Source organism: Curcuma longa, chromosome 8 (genome assembly GCF_044706935.1).
Source record: "Curcuma longa cultivar G26 ecotype Majalengka, Jawa Barat chromosome 8, ITB_CL_G26_1.1, whole genome shotgun sequence".
In the NCBI taxonomy this organism is placed as follows: Eukaryota; Viridiplantae; Streptophyta; class Magnoliopsida; order Zingiberales; family Zingiberaceae; genus Curcuma; species Curcuma longa.
The window spans coordinates 9494207-9513862 of NC_133868.1; the positions used below are offsets into that span (position 1 = coordinate 9494207).

The 19656-nt window shown below is 36.0% G+C and overlaps 3 protein-coding genes across 3 annotated transcripts; all 3 read right to left on the bottom strand.

The window, feature by feature from the left end:
• Nucleotides 1-3027: 3027 nt before the first annotated feature.
• On the bottom strand, nt 3028-7148 carry LOC141833018 (serpin-ZXA-like). Its single transcript, XM_074720396.1, is given in 3 exon segments — nt 3028-3711; nt 3713-3943; nt 6666-7148. Coding segments are annotated over 3 exon segments (1182 nt in total). The 5' UTR covers nt 7062-7148; the 3' UTR covers nt 3028-3156.
• Nucleotides 7149-8218: 1070 nt separating this feature from the next.
• LOC141833017 (putative N-acetyl-gamma-glutamyl-phosphate reductase, chloroplastic) lies at nt 8219-15436 on the bottom strand. Its single transcript, XM_074720395.1, has 14 exons — nt 15106-15436; nt 14203-14306; nt 13967-14131; nt 12561-12668; nt 12093-12179; nt 11910-11960; nt 11721-11792; nt 10371-10490; nt 9522-9582; nt 9338-9418; nt 9148-9227; nt 8971-9060; nt 8599-8727; nt 8219-8499 (listed from the first exon to the last, which is right to left on the bottom strand). Exons 2-14 carry the CDS (start codon nt 14254-14256, stop codon nt 8392-8394), a joined length of 1206 nt encoding a protein of 401 aa, XP_074576496.1. The 5' UTR covers nt 14257-14306; nt 15106-15436; the 3' UTR covers nt 8219-8391.
• A 380-nt stretch (nt 15437-15816) lies between these two features.
• LOC141834121 (uncharacterized) lies at nt 15817-16613 on the bottom strand. Its single transcript, XM_074721569.1, has one exon. The coding sequence runs from the start codon at nt 16500-16502 to the stop codon at nt 16050-16052; it is 453 nt and encodes a 150-aa protein (XP_074577670.1). The 5' UTR covers nt 16503-16613; the 3' UTR covers nt 15817-16049.
• Nucleotides 16614-19656: the final 3043 nt, after the last annotated feature.

Below are 19656 nucleotides of genomic sequence, written 5' to 3' on the forward strand. Positions count from 1 at the left end.
TTACGATTTCATATTGTGTATGACTACTGATTACAAGGGATTTGCTCCTTATACAGATAGCGAGGGAGGAATCAATAAGATATTTTACATCGGAAAAAATTTTATTAATCAAATAAATCGAGAAATATATATAAATTTTAACAGATAATCTAGCATTATAAAATTTTCAAACACTATTAAATTTCTGGATGAAATTTGAATTCTTATTATCTAGAGAGTTTATGATGCAGCACAAGTTACTGATATCATTGATTCCGACTATAAATATCAAAAATAATATTCTATAATTTATTAATTCAATACAATATTAGAAAATAAAAATAAAATTCATAATTGACTAAAATTGATAAAAAAAAACTAATGAAACTAAAATTGATAAAAAAAACTATCTCAAAATAATTAAACACATAACACAAAATCTTAATTGGAACTCTAGATTCAAAAATTATTAAAAAATAGTAATATAAATATTTAAAATTTCCAAAAAAATCTTAAACAATATCTTTTGAATATGAAATTGATCCATTATAAATAATAAATATAAATCTTTAACGAACTAAGATTTATCATAAATCATGTTTCATTTTGATACTATAGTAAAAAAAATCATTCGCAATCAAAGGATGCTAGACATCTGGGTTGGTCGTTGCGTGCGCTTCCTAATTTATCCTGATGGCCAGTAGGAAATTTTCGTAGGACCAGATCGGTCACCTTCAGGATTGAGTCAATGCGACTAATTGAGATTATCATTTTTTTTATAGTAAAAAAAATCACGACCTTCAAAATTTTACTTTATTATTCTAATTTGTATTTATTTCATCTTTTACTATAACACTATAATTCTACAGGCTCAACTAGATTTCTTGTGATTCATGTGGAGCCACCTCTAAAGGAATAATATTAATAATATATATATTACTTTATTATTCAGGCACTAATTTAGGCCATAGATTTACTGTCTTAAACAGATCAGAACCGTCCATGGGAATGTGGCGAGAAAGAATGCAATGTCTAACACGTCTCGAAACAAAGAATTCAAGTCAAAAATGGAGGCTCACTTTTGAAAAGATAAAGCCGTGTCTGTCTCTTTCTTTCTTTCTTTCTTTCGGCACTCATTTGTTTAATGCTGACGTGTGGCACCAATGAGGGCCTTACAATAGTTGGCAAGTCTAAATCATGGACTTTCTTTAAGGATAGCTTTTAAAATGCTTCTTTAATATTCTCTGAAAATATCTCTTCAAATTTTACAGAAAATCTTTTTATTTATTTATTTGCATCCACTCATTCAGTATACATTGCATAATTACAGCACATAAATCGAGAAATGTGAAATTTTTAATCTATAAGACTAACTGAGATTTATCTTTTTTTTATGCATAATTATAATTACGAGAAACGAGTTTTGCTTAATAACATTTAAAATGGTTATTAGATGGTCAATTAATTATGAAGTTAGTCGAAGTCAAAGGTAAATTATTGTTCGACAACAATGGCCTTGTAATTAATTTATATGCGTTAATCAAACGCCTTAAAAAATATAGAAAATAGCTAAATTGAAATGTGAAACTTAAGTCAAATTATTAATTAATTGAGAGAATTAGGAGGCGAACTAATTTAAAGACGTTGAATGGTGTTTTGGCCTTTTGCCATGGCAAAGGTTCAATGGATCGTATAGCAATCAAATCGATGCCATAGTCTCTAAGGACCACAGCAAGTATCATAATTATCTTCTCTTTATTAATTACTATGACTCACGTTTTCAATCTATTTTTCGCCAATTGGATGAATATGAGCTACAATTTATGCACAAATAAAAATCGATTTCTAATAATAAATTCGACTCATTTTTTATAAAAAAGTTCATCTATTTTTCCTAATGGGTCGAGTACAATCAATGTAATGCAATCATTTTAGCACCAGATAGGTACGATTAGGGATGATAATAGATTTGATTTGAGTCGAATACATATCCTCTATTTTTATCCACATCATGCTTTACATCCTCATTTATTATATCTATCTTTATTCGATATTCATCTCTATCTGTACTATTTTTTTTCATTCCATCCAATAACTATTATTCAATAAAAAATATATTAGAATTAATATTATATTTAAAAAATATAATTGAACCTCTATACACTACAGGGGAGAGAAATTGAGAAAAGAAAAGGGAAGATAAATTTTATTTTTTATTTTCTTTAGGTACGATTCAATAATTTTTAAAAAAATACATAATTTAGTAGAAAACTCAACTTCAAATTTGCATTCTATAAACTATCTAACTGATAATTAAAAAAACTACACAAGAGAATGAGATGGCACCAGAGGTATTTTCAATGGAAGCAAACATGTTTCAATGCCAAACATTCTGTTTTTTATGAAAGAAAAACTATGAATATCATAAAAAATTGAAAATAATTTATATTAAAAGTTCTAGTAATGGTAGATGTATTTGAAATTGAGAAAAATTATAAGCACATAACGGGATTTCTAGTTATATTCTTAAACTTAAGCAATTTAAATTTCTTTAAAATAATAAATTAGTTATATAGTATTATTTGTTTATTTAATTTAGTTTAAAGCCAGCTGAGTACAAGGATGATTGAGCCGCCTGCTGTTTGGTGTGGGAGACTCGAGAAAGCAAATCGCCCACAGAAACCTTTGAATTCCTTGTCCTCTAGTGAATAAGAGATGGTGTTGTCCTTTTAGAGGACCCCAAAATACGTTCATCAATATAAGATATAAACAGACATGTCCTAAAGAATTGCCTAGTTGGTAGAAATGATATCATTCTTGTAGATTACTAAATGACAAAAAAAAGTTACCTAAATGATAAAAATTCATATATAATTTTATGAATATTTTCTTCTCCTCTATACCTTCCATCCAAGTAATGATTCATGGCCTTCCCTTAGTTGACTACTTGGCTGTTCATTCAGTAAAAAGAACTAGTGAACATATGAGCTGCAATAAAAAAAGGCAAAACAAGTTAGAATGTATCATTATTTTAAACATTATAACACGCCTGTCTTGTCATAGATAAACAGAGAATTCGCAACATCAACCAGCAAATGTTCTAGCATGAAACTTCAGTACATTTCACCAGAAACAAAAACTTGCAAGTTCCAAGGAGATTGATACCATATTTATAGCTTACTCAGCAATTGATGGATTAAGAACATGCCCAGTGAACAGCACTACACCTGTCATGTCTTCTCTGATCAGAAACATAAATGGGTGATCAGCTTCAAAGTCCAGAGGATCCATGGGTAACATTGACCTCAGATTCACCACTGCAGCAGAAGCAGCAGCTGCTTCTGTTCCTTCTTCATTGACTTCAATGAAGGATTTGTGGAAAATTGATGATACATAGAGGCTATGTCCAATCGGCGAATCCACCATTTCTGACAAGTCTGCATCTGCACTGAAAGGTGATAACAGACCCAAGCTTTTCAACACTGCAGATGCTTCAAAACCAAATGATATCTTGAATTTGGGCAGTTTGAATTTGTTCACTTCAACCTTTCGCATTGGAAGAAAACGTGTTAAGAGCTCAGATTCACTGTTTACCTTCTCCTCCAAACTCCATAGACCATCTTTGGCGTCTGGCAAAAAGATATACATAGAGAATGACCTTTTATCTTCACCTTGCTTATAGGGAAGCCTAAGAACCTTAAATCCATCATATGAGGACAGAAACTGTTTTTTTTCTACTAGTCATGAAAGCCACTTCGACTGATGTTCCATTCAGCAGGTAGAATTCAGAGTTTAATGTCTTAGATGCGTCAAACTTTTCAGTCCAGGATCCTTTGAAGTAAAGTGCATTCCCCAGCACCAATCTAGTGTCACTGTCAACAGATCCAGGAGGAAGAAGCTCTTTGATCAAGTTTGAAGTAACTTTTTCAACCCAGGAGTTAATTTCATTTGCTACCACATCAGCCTTTACTTAAAGATCAAGAATGTTAGTATATTGGCAAAATATTCACGAAAATATAAAGATTAGTATCGAATGTCATGATAGCCTTCCAAAACAAATCTAAAACAGTGATAATTAGACATTATACTATAACACTTCCCATAAAGGCAATAAATATGTCAAACCATGAAATTTTCTAAAACCAATACATTGAGATCATTTATTTACATTTTCCATACTTCTTTTCTATGGTCCCATTCATTCATTGTTCCAAGGCAAATTGACAGTGCCATTAACCACTGCTCATGCTGGAAAATGGTCGTTGGGGCTTTGAATAATGACTTCTTTAACTCTTAGCAATTGATGATCTCGGAGTACATCATAATCACTTTTTGAATAGTAATACGTCTCCCAACAATAGCATGTGACTGAGGTTTGGCAAATTTTATCTATGGTACAATGAGATCGACTACCCTTTTCTGATGCATGGCAAAGGAATCTGATATGGAAACAAGATCAACGAAATCCACCCACCAAAGTGCAATTACTGTGGTTGTTACTTCTTTTGCAGGGAGGAAAGAAACTTGATGTTGTTGAAGGGAGAGAGAAAGCTGCGTACTTGCTATTCCTAATTGAATTTAGGTGACTTAACCCAGAAAAACCCTTGGTCTTTTATAGATCAATTCACACCCCTAGAAATGGATTATCTCCCGATTGCAACCATCTTGGTTTAATCAAAGCACTTGAATCACTTAGTTAATCCAAATTGCACTAGTTGAGGTATTGATTGACTCAAATGGATCGCTAGGAAGCACCACTTGGGGTCAAAAAAGGGTTGTTGGCACCAATCTGTTGGCAAACTGTTAGTCCTACAAGGTTGCCTAGGAGGAGAGAAATTTCATACACAGTAATATAACCAATGAAGCCTCATTATGTTCCTATGTCAACAGAACATTTGGACATCTTATAATACAGAATCATTTTTTGAAAGCATGATTTTTATACAGAACTATATTACACTGATTTTCTTTTATAAGGTTTGTTTTATATACAGTCAAGAATTTATGTCTCAGCTAGGAGTAGCCTTTAATTTTTATTTAAAATAAAAACAATGTAAATAGGGAAAGAAATTAAATGAGTTTTGAATTTTAAAGAATTAAATCTTTGGAAATTATTCATTTTGGGTATCATGTACTAGATATCTTTTTATTTGATTCATATATCTTAAAATTTGGCAATTACACTTCATCAATTTTGCTCAAGTTCTTGTGTGGTTTGGCGGTTCAATTTTGGTATTGGATTAGAACAATTTACTCTGGCTAGCAATCAACTCCAATGAAACTTCATCTTATCATCAATGGTAGACTCTGCCAAGGCTTCAACCAAGAATAGATGATCAAGATGCCCCCGGGGCATAGCTGAGTTGGTTACGACGCAGCAGAGTTGCAGAAGAGGGCAAAGGTTCGAATTCTGGCGAAGCCAGACAATACCCTCCTGCGTCGTGACCAACTGTAGTTTCTCGATTTACCTCCTCACAGATGGTCGTGGGATCGACCGTGTGGGACCGCTAAGGTGGCGGATTCCACCTTTTGCAGAAAAAGAATAGATGATCAACACCAATTAGGTCCAATAGTTGGCGACCAACGGAATCCAATGAAATGGTAAAAGTAGTTTTGGGGTAAGAAATTGAAAGGAGAACCAATTCCTACTTATGTATTTCTTATCCAGAAAATTGAACTCAATTATAAAATGTTGTAAAAAAATAATTGATAAAGATGTTTTTGTGTAAAATAAGTTATAGTGGCACCTATGATAAAAAGTCAGCAAGTTAGAAGCATTTCATTTGTAGCTTTTGTAGAATGTCTGAAATGCCACCAGATCTAAATATCTGATCTCTAACACATCAGGCTCGCAAATCTGTGAAGTGGAGAGGTGCCTTGATCTTGAATAAGGCTACAATGACAGCTACCTAGTAAGACTGCAAAGAAGTACATTGTGCTAAGTTCCAAGCAAAAGAAGGTGAATAATGTTTTGTGGGGGAAAGCTCATAAGCATGAGCATCCATGTAGAAAGAAGGTTAATCAAGGCGGCAGAACCAATTCTTTATTCTTCACCAATATTATTTTATATCATTTGTCTGTGAACAAGGATTTAACCTTTCCAAAAAAAACAGTGAAACATGTGAATAGAACAAGATCAAACACCTTGTTCTTTTAATATTTTGAGTCAATTTGATATGACACACAGGAAGCTAGATAAGATCATGAAAGACCATTCACAGTGGTATAATATTAACATCAAATTTTATTCATAAACAAATTAACAATTCGTTTTAGAGGGCAATATAAGCAAATATTGAAATACATAAAACTAGCACCATTTTTTTTTCAGAAATCAGCATAGTACAATTTAGGCCTTGAAATATGGCAAATATATGAGCATGGGAGCAGCCTCAACTCATGGACACAAGTATCAGCATGATAAGATCCACTATAAAAAGAAGAGAATGAAGGTGGGACTCTATGAATCTGGAAGTTATGAATCTAGTGCCACCAAACCGTACTGAATTGAGTTCGGTGAATAAATGATACATGAAAATAAATAAACATTGCCAAGAACTATTCCATTTCTAAGAACCAGTTAATAACTGATATTTTGGAGAAGAAATACGTAACGTGAACGGATGATATATATGCCGTTGTCAAAAAAAATTTCCTGTGCTAAAAATAGGAATAGAAAACCTCACCTTGGTTCGGAAATCCACTGCTTTGGCCTCCGCCTTAAACGTATTGGTGACGATATCGTTAAAGGACGGCTTCAGCGTCATCGAGGAGTCAACGAAGACTCCATTGGCGAACGAAACCCTCGGCCCACCGATCGCCGACCCGTCAGCAAGGACGAGGGCGACGATCTGCGAGGAGAGGGAGTTGAGGTCGGCTAGTTCTCCGGAGCCGAGGCCGAGGAAGGAGAGGGTCTCGTCGAGCGTACGGCCCTTGGAGCCGGCAGCGACGAGGGCGAGGACGAGATGGACGGAAAGCGGGGAGAACACGAGGTTGCGGTCGGAGGCGACAGCCGCGCCGACGTGCTTCGAGAGGCGGATGGCGAAGGAGGTTTGGCGAGCGATCGACTCCCCCAGGTCCATCGTCACAGGAGCTCGGAGAGGGGAGAACGAATGCAAGGTCGGTGCGTGGAGAAGACGCGTTCTGAAACCTGACTGAGGTATTGACTATAAGGCGGTTCGATTTTGTCCATTTTTAGCTTCTTTTACAACGGCCAGCGTCGTGCTCACGTGCATATCGACTATCGAAAAGTTCCATTCAAAACTGGTCCCTTCCGCACTGCGATGCGCAGATTATCATAAATACCATCAAATATAATTGAGATTATCCTTTGTCAGGCTTGCTATGCTGCGCGACTCCTCATCCGCAACACCTGCGATCCACCGTTGCTGTCGCCGCCCTCACCGCACCATCCGGCCACCGCGATCGACACGCCACTTCGACCGGATTCCGACCGAATAGTGATCAAAATCCGACGAATTTAACCGAAAACAATCGCCCCCCACTGCGCGGCCATTGTGGACGGCGATCGAGTTGGATTCCGACTGAATCGCAGCTGGAGATCGACCAAGAAAGGACTAACATCCGACGTCGATCCTTCCTCAACCGATCTCCGACCGCAATTCGATCGGAATCTAACCCGATCGCCGTCCACAATGGTTGTGCAATTTCCGACCAAATCACGATAGATTCCGACCAAATCACAGTCAAAGACCGACCGAGGAAGGACCGACGTGCGACGGCGGTCCTTCCTCGACCAATCTCCGACCGCGATTTGATCGAAATCCGATCACGATTTGACCAAAAAACAACACTACCACTGTGGACCATGTTTCTGACCGAATTCCACCGGATTCCGATCGAAATCCGATGCCGGATGGAGCGCCAACGAGCGACGCATCAATCGCGACCGAGACGACAGCCGACGAGACCAGACGGCGCGGTGAAGGCGGCGACAACGACAATGGGTCGCAGGTGTCACGCACAGGTCACGAATTCCTCATCGCGCAACGTAGCATTTCTCTACCCTTTGTACCCATGAAATAGGGCAAAAATAAAAAACATTTTTTTTCAAATCATAAAAAACATTTTTTTCAATTTTTTTATTTTTAAGAAGCAAAATTTTTACTTGCAGGATTTAATGCAACATTAATTTTTCAACAAATAAAGCCAACATTTTATTCTCCAATCTCACAGCAAAAGTCAGCAAAAGTTTTTTCTGGAACCATAATGGTGCAAATGAAGGCAACAGAGAGATAAAATTAAAATACCTGCAAACTGCATCAAGATCGAACTAGAAAGTCGATGTGCGAGCAGCATCAAAGCAACGTTACATTCCTGCAAGTTCAATCAGCGTCTGTTCTAATTGAACTTTAACAAGTTTCGGATTTTTACCCTACACACGCAGATAGTTTAAGGAAACAACGGCAGCTGTTGCAGCCCTGTGTTCTCTGGGAGTCCCATCATCAAATTAAGATTCTGCAATGCTTGACCAGAAGCTCCTTTCACTAAATTGTCGATCTGTACAGTCAATGATGCACTTGGTTAAGCAGCTACGAGGTTAATAAGTGTGACCAAATGAGTAATTGGAGCAAACAACAATGTAGTAGTAGTACATACAACAGAAATTATTATAGCTCTGCCAGGAATTCGATCTTCAAAGACATTCATCAAGCAATAATTTGATCCTCGTACATGACGGGTCTCGGGTACGCGTCCTTTATCTAGCAGTTTAACAAATTCTTCCTCCTGCAAAGGACTACTATCTATTAAAACACAATGTACATACAAAGTTCATAGAAGGAAATGTATTTTTTTCTCAAAAATGCAAAATAACCAATTGTAATGTTAATTCACACAAGAACATATATATTATGACAAAATACTTATTGTTGCATTAGTTTGTAGAATTCTAAATGCTATGCAGCCATCTTTCCACATGATTGCCTTGAAACGGCATACATAAAGTGCTACCTCATCCATCAACGGTACCTGATAAGTAGATTTCAAAAGGTCATATAAATCACTGACATTCACTCCAGGAGCCATTTCGACATATATGGTCGACTGCATCCCACGGCTCTACATATCCACGTGAATCAACATCATTACTGCAAAGGAAACTTTAGAACAAATTATTACAAAATAAGATAACAGCAGAAAATTTACCATAGGCATCAAATGGGGTGTGAAGCTAACAGTTACTCTAGAATTTGAAGCATCTGTAAGTCCTTGCTCGATTTCAGGAACTGAGAACAGGAACAAAAACTGTATTGTTGATAGTATTTATGCAATATAAGTAGCATAAAGAAAACAAACAATTTTCATTAAACACGCGAGTAAATAGAGAAAAGATCACCATGTCGATGTTTGGTGATTCCATAAGAATGAAGACCTTCAGCAATTTCAGTGTAAAGATTGGCCTCCTTTGCTCCACGACCTATATCATATTCAGAATGGGAAATTACCAAGAGAAGATCTAGTACTTGACTCTAATATAGCAGGAATAAATTACATATAAGGGAGGAAAAGTCCGTTCGTACCTGCACCACTAACTCCAGACTTTGCATCAATAATGATATTCCTGGTTTCAATTAAATGAGCCTACAAAAAAATTGATAATCAAGAAGATGAAGCTTATATCTCCTGCAATATATTCAATGAGCAATGATATGTAGCATGAAAAAGTCCAACATGAAATCAACATGACACTACATGCAGTGGGTCTCACATCCATGCAGTGGGTCCCACAGGCATGCAGTTGAGTGTGTCATGTTGATTTCATGTTGGACTTTTTCATGCTACATATCATTTCTCATATTCAATATCTTAACTTTGACACAAAGTATGATTATAGCAAGCAGTACTTTGTTTGATGATTCATTCTCTGAATGGAGTTGCGCCAAATGGCCAATTAGAATTGGTATGCAAAAATTTATGTTTCCCAAGTAAATGAACAGGTCCAGCCCAATTCTGGATAGGCTATCATCAAACTAATCTGACAGTTGAACCCAATTGCAACACTTGCATAAAGTTAATATATATGTGATTTAGTAGTTCTAGCACCAAATTGCAACATAGGGCATAAATTCACATGTGAAATATTGTATTCGCCCTAAATAAAACAGATATACACCTATCTAATGGTTACATGCACCATAATATATTCACTTCAGCGAGTCAGGAAAAGCTATTTAATGATTCGGATATAAACATGTCATATAGACTGCTGAAAATTTTGCTTTATGAAGGCTTCATGAAGTCTAAATTGGAACATTATGTACCCAAATCCAAATTGGAGTAACACTCAACAGTACAACTCAAAATCTTCCTATGAATATAACAGAAGTCCTAGCTAAACAATCTTTCTTGGAAGACATTAGAATTTGAACCTTTATCAATGGAACAAGAGGAAGTTGGATGGATGTTGGATAACAGCCAGGATTTGCAACTAGTCGTGCATTTTGTATTTCATCTCTCAAAACTTCTGTCAACCCATATATAGCTTCTTTCTGGATTCAGGATAAGAAAGCCATCACCAAACTTTAACATACACTGAAAATGTTAGAATAAGAATAAAAACAAAATAGAACATACAACATTTCAACTAAGAAAACTCAGTATTTCTGAAATCTCACAAGGAAAACCTACAACCGTCAGTATGTTAGTTTGCTATAAATTTGTTTACTTGTACAAAAGTTTCAATTTACATCTGAATCTGAAGTTAACAACCAAATGCAAATAAAAACCAAAAAAACAATCAGACTCAGACTAGATTTCATGAGCCAGATGATTGATGCAGCATGCCAGGACTAATGTAAAATTCCCTAAATATCCTTCTTCTGCTACTTTACAATTAACATATGGAAAATTATTGGAGCTACGAGATCAATCAATTTGGAATTACTAAGAAGAAATTCCAGGCTTCTGACAAATCTTACTTTGGAATCTAAATTATGGGAAAAAGAATATCATACCAAGATCTAAAATGCAATGCTAAGACAAGGTAGGAAGTCTAGAGTTCAGAAGCTGAAAGAGAGATAAACCTTACAGTAAGAGCTTCAACCTTTCCCTCATACCTCTCAAAGAAACTTCTCCACTGACTAATGTTTTGGGTCATAAGTTTTCCAATCACAAAAATAACTCTCTACTCCCAACTCTTGCCAACTAACAATGTTGACTGAAATTGTGCAAAATGTTACTAAACATTTGATGATCTCAAGGTAACTTAATCTTTGGCTGCTGAATCCCAATTATCTCAGAAAATTTCAATCAAATAATCAATTAATGCAACAAATCCTGATCCTCAACCCAATGACCATATAATAACACCAAACATATAACACACTCAAACAAACTCAAACAGTAAGAAGGGATAAGTTTAACCAACAACAAGACAACACATCTGTTGTGCCAAAACAACCCATATTTTGGTTATCAAAAGAAAAAAAATGGTAGAGAAACATTACAAGGCCCAGCTACTTACCAGCCAATAAAAGAGGGAGAGATTGTGGAATATTAAAAGTCTATTAGCATAATAGGATAAGAAAAAAAAAAGGATAACAGTATTGTAGTCATCACTTTTTGACAGGAAATGTCATAATGACTAAGAATGAACTAAGGCAGCACTGACTCAGTTAAAATTTCCTAACACAACAAATAAAATACCCCATAGATAAAAAAATCATTGAAGATGATAGCCACACAGTTCACGCTGAAACCAAAAGAAATAAACTCATTACCTGTAATTCAGGTGCTTTATGAGGCAGGCCATACCATTCTTCATATTCATTGATGTCACGCAATCGAAAATCCTGTAAAACTTTTCACAGTTAGTTTTGACAAATAGGAAATAGAAAACTTCAAAGTGCATTGTAACAGTTGAGTTCTTAATGATAATTGAGGATCACAAAAAAATGCAAAAAAGATACAGCAGAGAGATCGACAATCTTGAGATCCCTGGGAAGGCCTTTGATAATATCCTGCAAGAAGAACGGGTCTAACAATAAAGTTAAAGAAACACGAGTTTATACCAACTAGGATTTTCTTTAACTTCTGGAATAAATCTATAGACTTGATTGTCTTTAGAAAAATATTATCACATTAAAAAAAACCTGTGTTGTGCCATGTGGCAAACAACAAAATACAGCATCCACATTAGAAAAGTCAGCATCGTTAACTGCAACCAAATTAGGCAAGTCCTGAAAACCAATAAAACATGATGATGAGCTTCACACTTAAAGCAATAAAGTGTACCAATAAATTAGTGATGCACAACTAGACGCCATCAAGAGTATATCACTTTAGTAATCAAGAATCATAAAGGGAATCAGAGAAATAACACTACAGAAAAATTACAAAACTAATCACTAAAGCCTGCCTACAAATTCAGATTGAATGATTAGCCTCTACAATTGACTTCTAATATCCAATTTAATGTCATAGGTTAATGGTTCATTGGTTCATATACTTTTCTTTAAAAAAAAAGAAAGAAAGATTCAAAAAGCTAACCTCCTGGTCAACAAAGTAAGATGTTTTTTTTGGATTGGAACAGATAAGAGAGAATGATTTTACAAACATACCTGTGTAATCAAGTGAGGAAACACCGATCCAAACGATTGCCCTGCTTTTCTATCAGCAGTCATCAGTGTAATACCAAAATGTGGATGATTTGCTAGAAGCCGAACAATCTATTAAACAATTAAACATCATCCCATAATAATTTTAGTGAAATTATATTTTAAGAGAATGTCGATTCATATACAAATAATGACCTGTATGAACAATTCAAAAATAATATTTTACCACCAAACTCACATTATCCCAAAAGTTATCAGACCAAAAGGGTTATTGGTGTAATTATGAACCTGAAAAAGTATAGCTTTGCAAGAATTACTCTAATCATATTTGATGGCATCAAATAATCCAAAGGACAGTCAAGGATATTCTTTATACAGCAGTAAGAATGAGTCACAAGCATAAGCATGTAGAAATTTAAAAGAATAAGACTCCAAAGGTTCTTGTCCACTTTAATCACCCATTCTTCCTAGTAATGATATCTTCATCAGTGTTTGTTTGTTGAATAATCCATCCAAGGTATCTATCTATGACTCTTGTGCTTATATTTGAACCAACATTTCATACATTCAATTTGAATTCCACTTTTTTTAATATCTTAGTTTCTAAAGTTTTTCACCCATAAATGAAGCAATTCACCTAATGACAATCCAGAATGAGATAAAGAAGTAATCTATACGCATATAACATACAAATATCTTAACAATTAGACAAAGAAATCGATTGATGTACGAATTTAAATGCATTGAAAAGATGGATATGCAAAAAATGGACAATCATGTATAATATGTGAGTATTTGGATAACAAATGTTAATCAACTCTGTAAAGTTTTTAAGTAACATCAAGAAACCAAGAAGAGGAATAATTCTTAAAATTTTGATTACTCATAAGATGTTTATTAGGGCCATAATAGACCAAAAACACTTTCTTTTAGAGAAATGAATTCTTCATTTGCTTTGCCTTTCGCAGATCCTGTTGATTAAACCAAAAGGATGCATTCATGATTTGTATACTAGTTAAGTATGCAACAAAAGATGGTTACTGGTCCAACCGAAGATATGTAGAACTATTATGGAATAGGTAATTAATCCTTGCACATAGTTACAGATTTTCTTCAATTCTCCTACCATCAAGAAATCCATTGTATCAAAGCATGTGCCAATCTTATATCAGTTTTAAGTCTCATGACATTAGAATGTTGGCTCACATGAGTTCAGTAAGAAAATTTAACTAAAGCCTAACAATTAAATTTCAAGCTTCTGTAGAATAGCAAATTTGAATAAATAAAGAAATCAGCATAAAGATGAAACACAATATCATGCTCAAATATACAACAAAAATATCAAATTAAAGTAGTATAGTATGAGTTTCTACAGAAAGTAAGCCCATATGGGAACAAGAAATTTGTACCTCAGCTCCAGTATAACCACTGGCACCTAAAACTCCAATGTGAACCTCCTTCCCTGGGTACTTTACATTTGTCTTTTGGCACTCCAATGATTTAGAAGCCACAGATGCCCTGACAACCAGCACAGGGCCTCCTCCTCGACTAACATTAAATCTCTTCACCTCGTTCTAACATCAAAGAAGAAAACTGAGAACCCAAAAATAATGTTGTCAATAATACTACAGAAATTAGCACTGACCTTGCCAAGCCAGCCAGCATCCACCGGAAGCAACCTAACCATTGTTGAACTCATTTCAAGTTTTCCTATTGCTGGTATTCTTCTTGTGAACTAGGTTACTAAGACTAGATAAAAAGCACAATCAAGATCAAAAAATGGAAAAGTAAATTTCATCTTGAAAGGAAATCATGGAATAAATTGCAAATCAAGACAGCCACTGATAAAGCCTCACAAAGATTAGCTTCTTTTGAGAATTAGTTCAAAAAATCTAAAATAACATTTAAATGTGTTTATTGGAATATCAAGCAGTCCCATGTACTAGGGATGAGTAAATGCTGTTGATATTTCTTAAGCTTGCCATCAAACAAGAGACTAAATTTTTCTGTGTTGCCTGTCAAGATAGCTTTAATAGCATTGGCGAAGTGTATAGATATGCTTTCAATTCAAGCTAGGGGCAACATCCACCTGGAACAGGACAATAAAAGATAGAAGGAACCCAGAAGAGACAAAACTCGACAGGGATCATGTTGGCTACTAATATAATTACAGTTTATAAGTAGGAAATTATTTTTCTACGAGTAAGATACTCATGCACTCAAGGGACTATGAAGATGTATCACCTTTTTTCAATAAGTGAAATTTAGTAAAGAGGAGTATAAGATCGTTTTACCAACAGAATTGGGGTGAATATCTCCAGAACTTTACGTTTTCAGAAATTCTACTAAGAGCTTGAAAATTCGATGCATCTAGACACAAATTCATGATCAGTAATGAAGCTTGCCTGACATTAACATTTGATTAACTTGCTAACGTTCATGAAGCTAAAAAGCTAATTTTTTTTATCCAACATCCAAGGCGATTGCAGTAGCGCTTTTCTGTATGTCAAACTTCCTGCTTCACATAGGTGGATGACCAGACACATACCCAAAAAGTGGCAACGGCTACGGAGCGATGCCGGTAGGAGGACGATAGGAAGACAGCGACCCGCGCACAAGTGCAAGGAGGAAGGAAGAGAGGTCCCCGTCGAATCTGAAGAAGGTTTTGCTGCCTCCGCAGGAATGCTACCCGCACGTGGAAGGACGCAAGTCTGGCGGTGTGGGGACAAGGTCCAGGACCCGGAGAAGAACGAGGAGCCAGAAAAGGAAACACCAAGAAGTTGAACGCCGGTCGCAGAGAGGTTTATCGCGCGATCGGGACGGCGCAGGGTGGCGTCGGCGACGCGAACGACTGAAGCGGATAGGGTACGGTAAAGAAGCTGGACGGGCTCCTGAACGATGTATCTCCCAGACCCTCATTGAACCCAACAAATAAAACTGAACCGAATCGAACCGGATCGAACCCAACAACCCATCCTGTTTCGATTCGGTCTCAACTCAACCGAATCCCATCCAAATTGACTCGTAATAACAACTTAATTGAGCTCCAATTAGACCCCCAATATCCCTTAAACTTGTTTGGTTTAGCTTTAATTAGTCTTTCAGAATAAATTTTAAATTAAAATTTAAATATGAAAATATGATATGTATAATTTTTTTTTTTTGAAAAAAAAGATTTTTTTTCGGATAAATTCAACAAAGACTTAATTGTGCTCAATTCATAATGATAAATCCTAGTCAGTTTCATGTACTCAATCCCTGGGGGTGGTCGGTCCGGTCCCACAAAAATTTTTCACTGACCACCAGAATAAATCGGGAAGCGCATAGATCGAACCATGGGTCCCTGAGTCACAATCCGAATGTCCTACCGTTGCACCATTGCCCGGAGACAATTGTGCTCAATTCATACACCACCACTTTGTACACAAATAATCCACAAACAAAAGAATACACTCCACTTCATCTTCAAGGAAGACAACTCGACGTGGACGGTCAAACAAACGGCGCAATTCGCCTCCCCTTGGCCGCCGCCGCCGACGCCGCCACCGCGTAACTCCGGCTCCTCGGGAACAGATAATCGGAACCACGCCTCAGGTCATCCTCGAACACGCACGGCTTATCCTCGTCGATCCTCCCAATCGCCACGGTCCGGCTCCTCGGAACCACCGCCGGCTGCGGCGGCGGCGGCGTGCCCTTTGCAGCCATGACGAGGTCACGGAAGTCCTCGTCGCCGGAGACGCTGGACCTCCCGGACTGGACGCTGAAGCTCCGGGGAAGCATGGCCTGCTGGCCGAACCCGACCGCGCCGCCGTAGCTCATCTTGGTCCCGCAGCTGGTGATGCCGCGCACGTAGAGGTCGCACGCCCGGGACAGCACGCGCACCGGCGCCTTCACGCACCGGCTTATGAGCCTGCTCGCCGCCGCGCCGCTTCGCTTGCTCAGCATGGTGGCGGCCGGCTCGAATGGATTGATCAAAATCTGTGAATTAAGAAGATGGAGAAGGAAAACGTACAGCAGGTCGACTCGAGGATGCTAAAGGAATCAACGAGGGGTTTCGAGGAATTGAACACTTAGGAGATGCATGGTCGGAGATAAATATATAGACGAGGAAGCAAACAACGGAGGTATTGGCGTACTGGTGAGTTTGACCGAGTGGTTGGCAGTTTGAAAGGGTCGCAAAATGTCAAATAGCGGCATCGGAAGCGTCGCAAAATGTCAAGCAGCGGACATGGAAGGGAGTTGGTGGACACGGAAATGGTGGAAAAGGTCAGAGAACAGACAAGCATTATCGTGGAGTAATCGTTAAATAGGAATATATAAGAAATAAAAAAAACAAGATAAATATTGACCGATTCAACTTTGGGTGGTCCCAGAGTCCAATCAAGATAATCTTCTTTCGTTGTCTTGTTTGTGTGATGAGGTGGATTCTCGTTCAAATTCATATCATTCCAAATTAGGAGTTTACAATCATATATCTCAAAACAATATGGCTTAAAACTATCTCTAATTAAATCATTAAGAAAAAGATAGAATAGAGTAAGCATAGTTTGTAAAATCGAGATCCGGATGATCCTACGATCTGAAAGCATCAAATTGCTCCTAGATCGTGCAAAATCATTTTTTGTGATGATATCGGAACAAGATCGATGAGATTGGTAGAATCGGAATAGGATTGGACTAGAATCAAAATAGGATAAGAAAAATTATAACTTTTGACTTGGATTAAACCACATGACTCATAATATATCAAATTGGAACTCGTTCAGATATCTATATTTATTATAAGGTGTAACCCGTAATGACCCATTCTTATATCTAAAAAATAGTTTAAAATTTTTTTGGAAGCTACCAAGAATTTTAATCCTTTTACTATGATTATTTTCATCTTTTGTATTAAAATTAAGACACTATTTAAATATTTGTTTAATTGATGTTAAGGCGTTAGTTTTATTTTGAATTGATCATATTATTCAGTTAAACCCAAGACCCTAGGCAAAAAATTTTTTTAAAATAATAATTATTATTTAAAAAAAAAATCATCTTTTAGACCAATAATGGTGGATTTAAAATTTTTTTAAAATAAATTAAAATATTAATTTTAAAAATAATTTTTTTATATAAAATTACAGTATTAACTGCGAATAAGATTACAAGTTTACAAGTTTATAAACAGGAATAATTGATAAGAAAATAAGAAATTAACAGACGCATAAAAAAAATTTGATAGGAAAATAAGGAATATAATACCTTTAAGATTTTAAGATCATAAAAAAATATGTAACAAAAGATCTTAATTCTGATCGTTCCTCTCTACACCCCTTATGATGATTTCGAAAATGTTTGAAGTTGAGCAAAATAAGTTATTAGGTTAATAAGGAAGGAAGGAGAAGAATATAAAGAAACTAGTAAAATTAAAGTTTTAAGAATTGAAAAATATTAAACATATTGAAATCATACCAAAATCTTTAAGAAATCCAATGTCTACAAAATCATGATCATACCAAATCTTTTCAAAAAATAAAGATATTTTAAAATTTTCTTATTATCTAAATATATATATATATATATATAATGATTAATATTCTTAAAAAAATGGGCCCCAATGTATTGGGGGCCCTAGGCATAGGCCTTGGCCTATGCCTAAAGCCGGCACTGGTTAAACCTCTAGAAGAACTCCCTAAGTTTGGTGATTTTCTATGTCTTAATTCTTTATTAGTACTACCCCATAAAATAACTATTATTCTATCTGATATCAATTATTAGTTAATGTAAATTTATACATGTAATAATATCATATGTAGTGTCGAATGTCACCGGTTGCATATATATATACAAATGATCTTTTTAGATATTTTTCTAATTATTAATCATGTAGTATAAAATTTCAAGGATTTTTGATAGGATCGTACAATTTTACGATATGATCCTGATCCTAAATTGATTTTGTGTAGGATCACAACCGAACTATGAGCGTAAGTATTCAATGATTAATTATGGAGAAGAATAAAATTTTATATTTGCTTGGATTGTTCTATTTAATCTACTAATTTTCTAAGTTAATTGTGGTGTCCAATTTGCGTAGCTCATTTGATATACTTATCATGTTTGATCCACTAACTCTATCCTTTCAATTCATCTAGCTAGTTGGTCTACTTGATTTGTCTGACTTGTCCTATTTATTTGGCTGATACTACCAGAATAATATATATTAGCAATAACATTAATAATGAAAATTTAATTTCGTCACTAATATAGCAACAAAATTAAAACTAATATAGCAACAAAATTAAATTCCCGTCACTATATTATATTTTAGCGACGGAATTAAACCTTTTTATCATTAAAGTAGCGACAGAATGAAAATCTCCATCGCTACATTAGATTTTTATCTTCACTTTAGTTACGACAATTTATTTCCGTTGTTATATTAGAGACCGAAATAAATTATGTCTCTAAATTAGCAACGAAAGTTTATATCCGTCACTAAAATGGCAATGGAAATAGCGACGAAATAGTGATTGAATATTATTTCCATTATTAAAATCGTGTTTTTAGGGTTTCCGACCAAAACTTCTTTCCCCTCGCAATTTTCTCTCCCGATTCTGATTTCTCCATCGCTGGTGCTCCCCGATCTCCGATCTCTCGACACCAGTAAGATTTTGACACAGACACTGATTTCTCCCGACACCGACCCATTCTGGGCGAGATCGGCAGCGTCGGCTAGGCCTAGCTGAGATCGACGACGTCGAGCCCGACCTGGCCGAGCTCGTATGGTGTCGGACCCGACCTGACCGAGCTCGCCAATGTCGGGCCCGATCTGGCCGAATTCGTCGACGTCTGATTTAGGGTGATCTACAATTTTTTTATGTTTATCTTGTGACTGTTGTGTTGATTATGATCGGAGCTCAGTTGCAGTGGAAGGGGAACGACGTAAGGTTATTTACAATTTGATCTCAACGTTGTGGTATTCTCTTTGTGCTTCTCCAGACTACTTATATCTAGTTTAATAATCATCGTAAATTTTTACTAGTTGAACACCCTTTCAGGAGAAATAAGAGAAATTTTTTAAAGAATATTGTAGTCAAAAAATTACCACCCA

Excerpts from the sequence above, each read along its gene's own strand:
- LOC141834121 (XM_074721569.1), bottom strand. The coding sequence starts at position 16,502 with ATGCTGAGCAAGCGAAGCGGCGCGGCGGCGAGCAGGCTCATAAGCCGG.
- LOC141833017 (XM_074720395.1), bottom strand. The coding sequence starts at position 14,256 with ATGAGTTCAACAATGGTTAGGTTGCTTCCGGTGGATGCTGGCTGGCTT. Across the intron at positions 9,419-9,521 it reads GTCTGGAGTTAGTGGTGCAG|GTCGTGGAGCAAAGGAGGCC; the intron begins GTACGAACGGAC and ends AATATGATATAG. Across the intron at positions 8,500-8,598 it reads GAGCTATAATAATTTCTGTT|ATCGACAATTTAGTGAAAGG; the intron begins GTATGTACTACT and ends TTGACTGTACAG.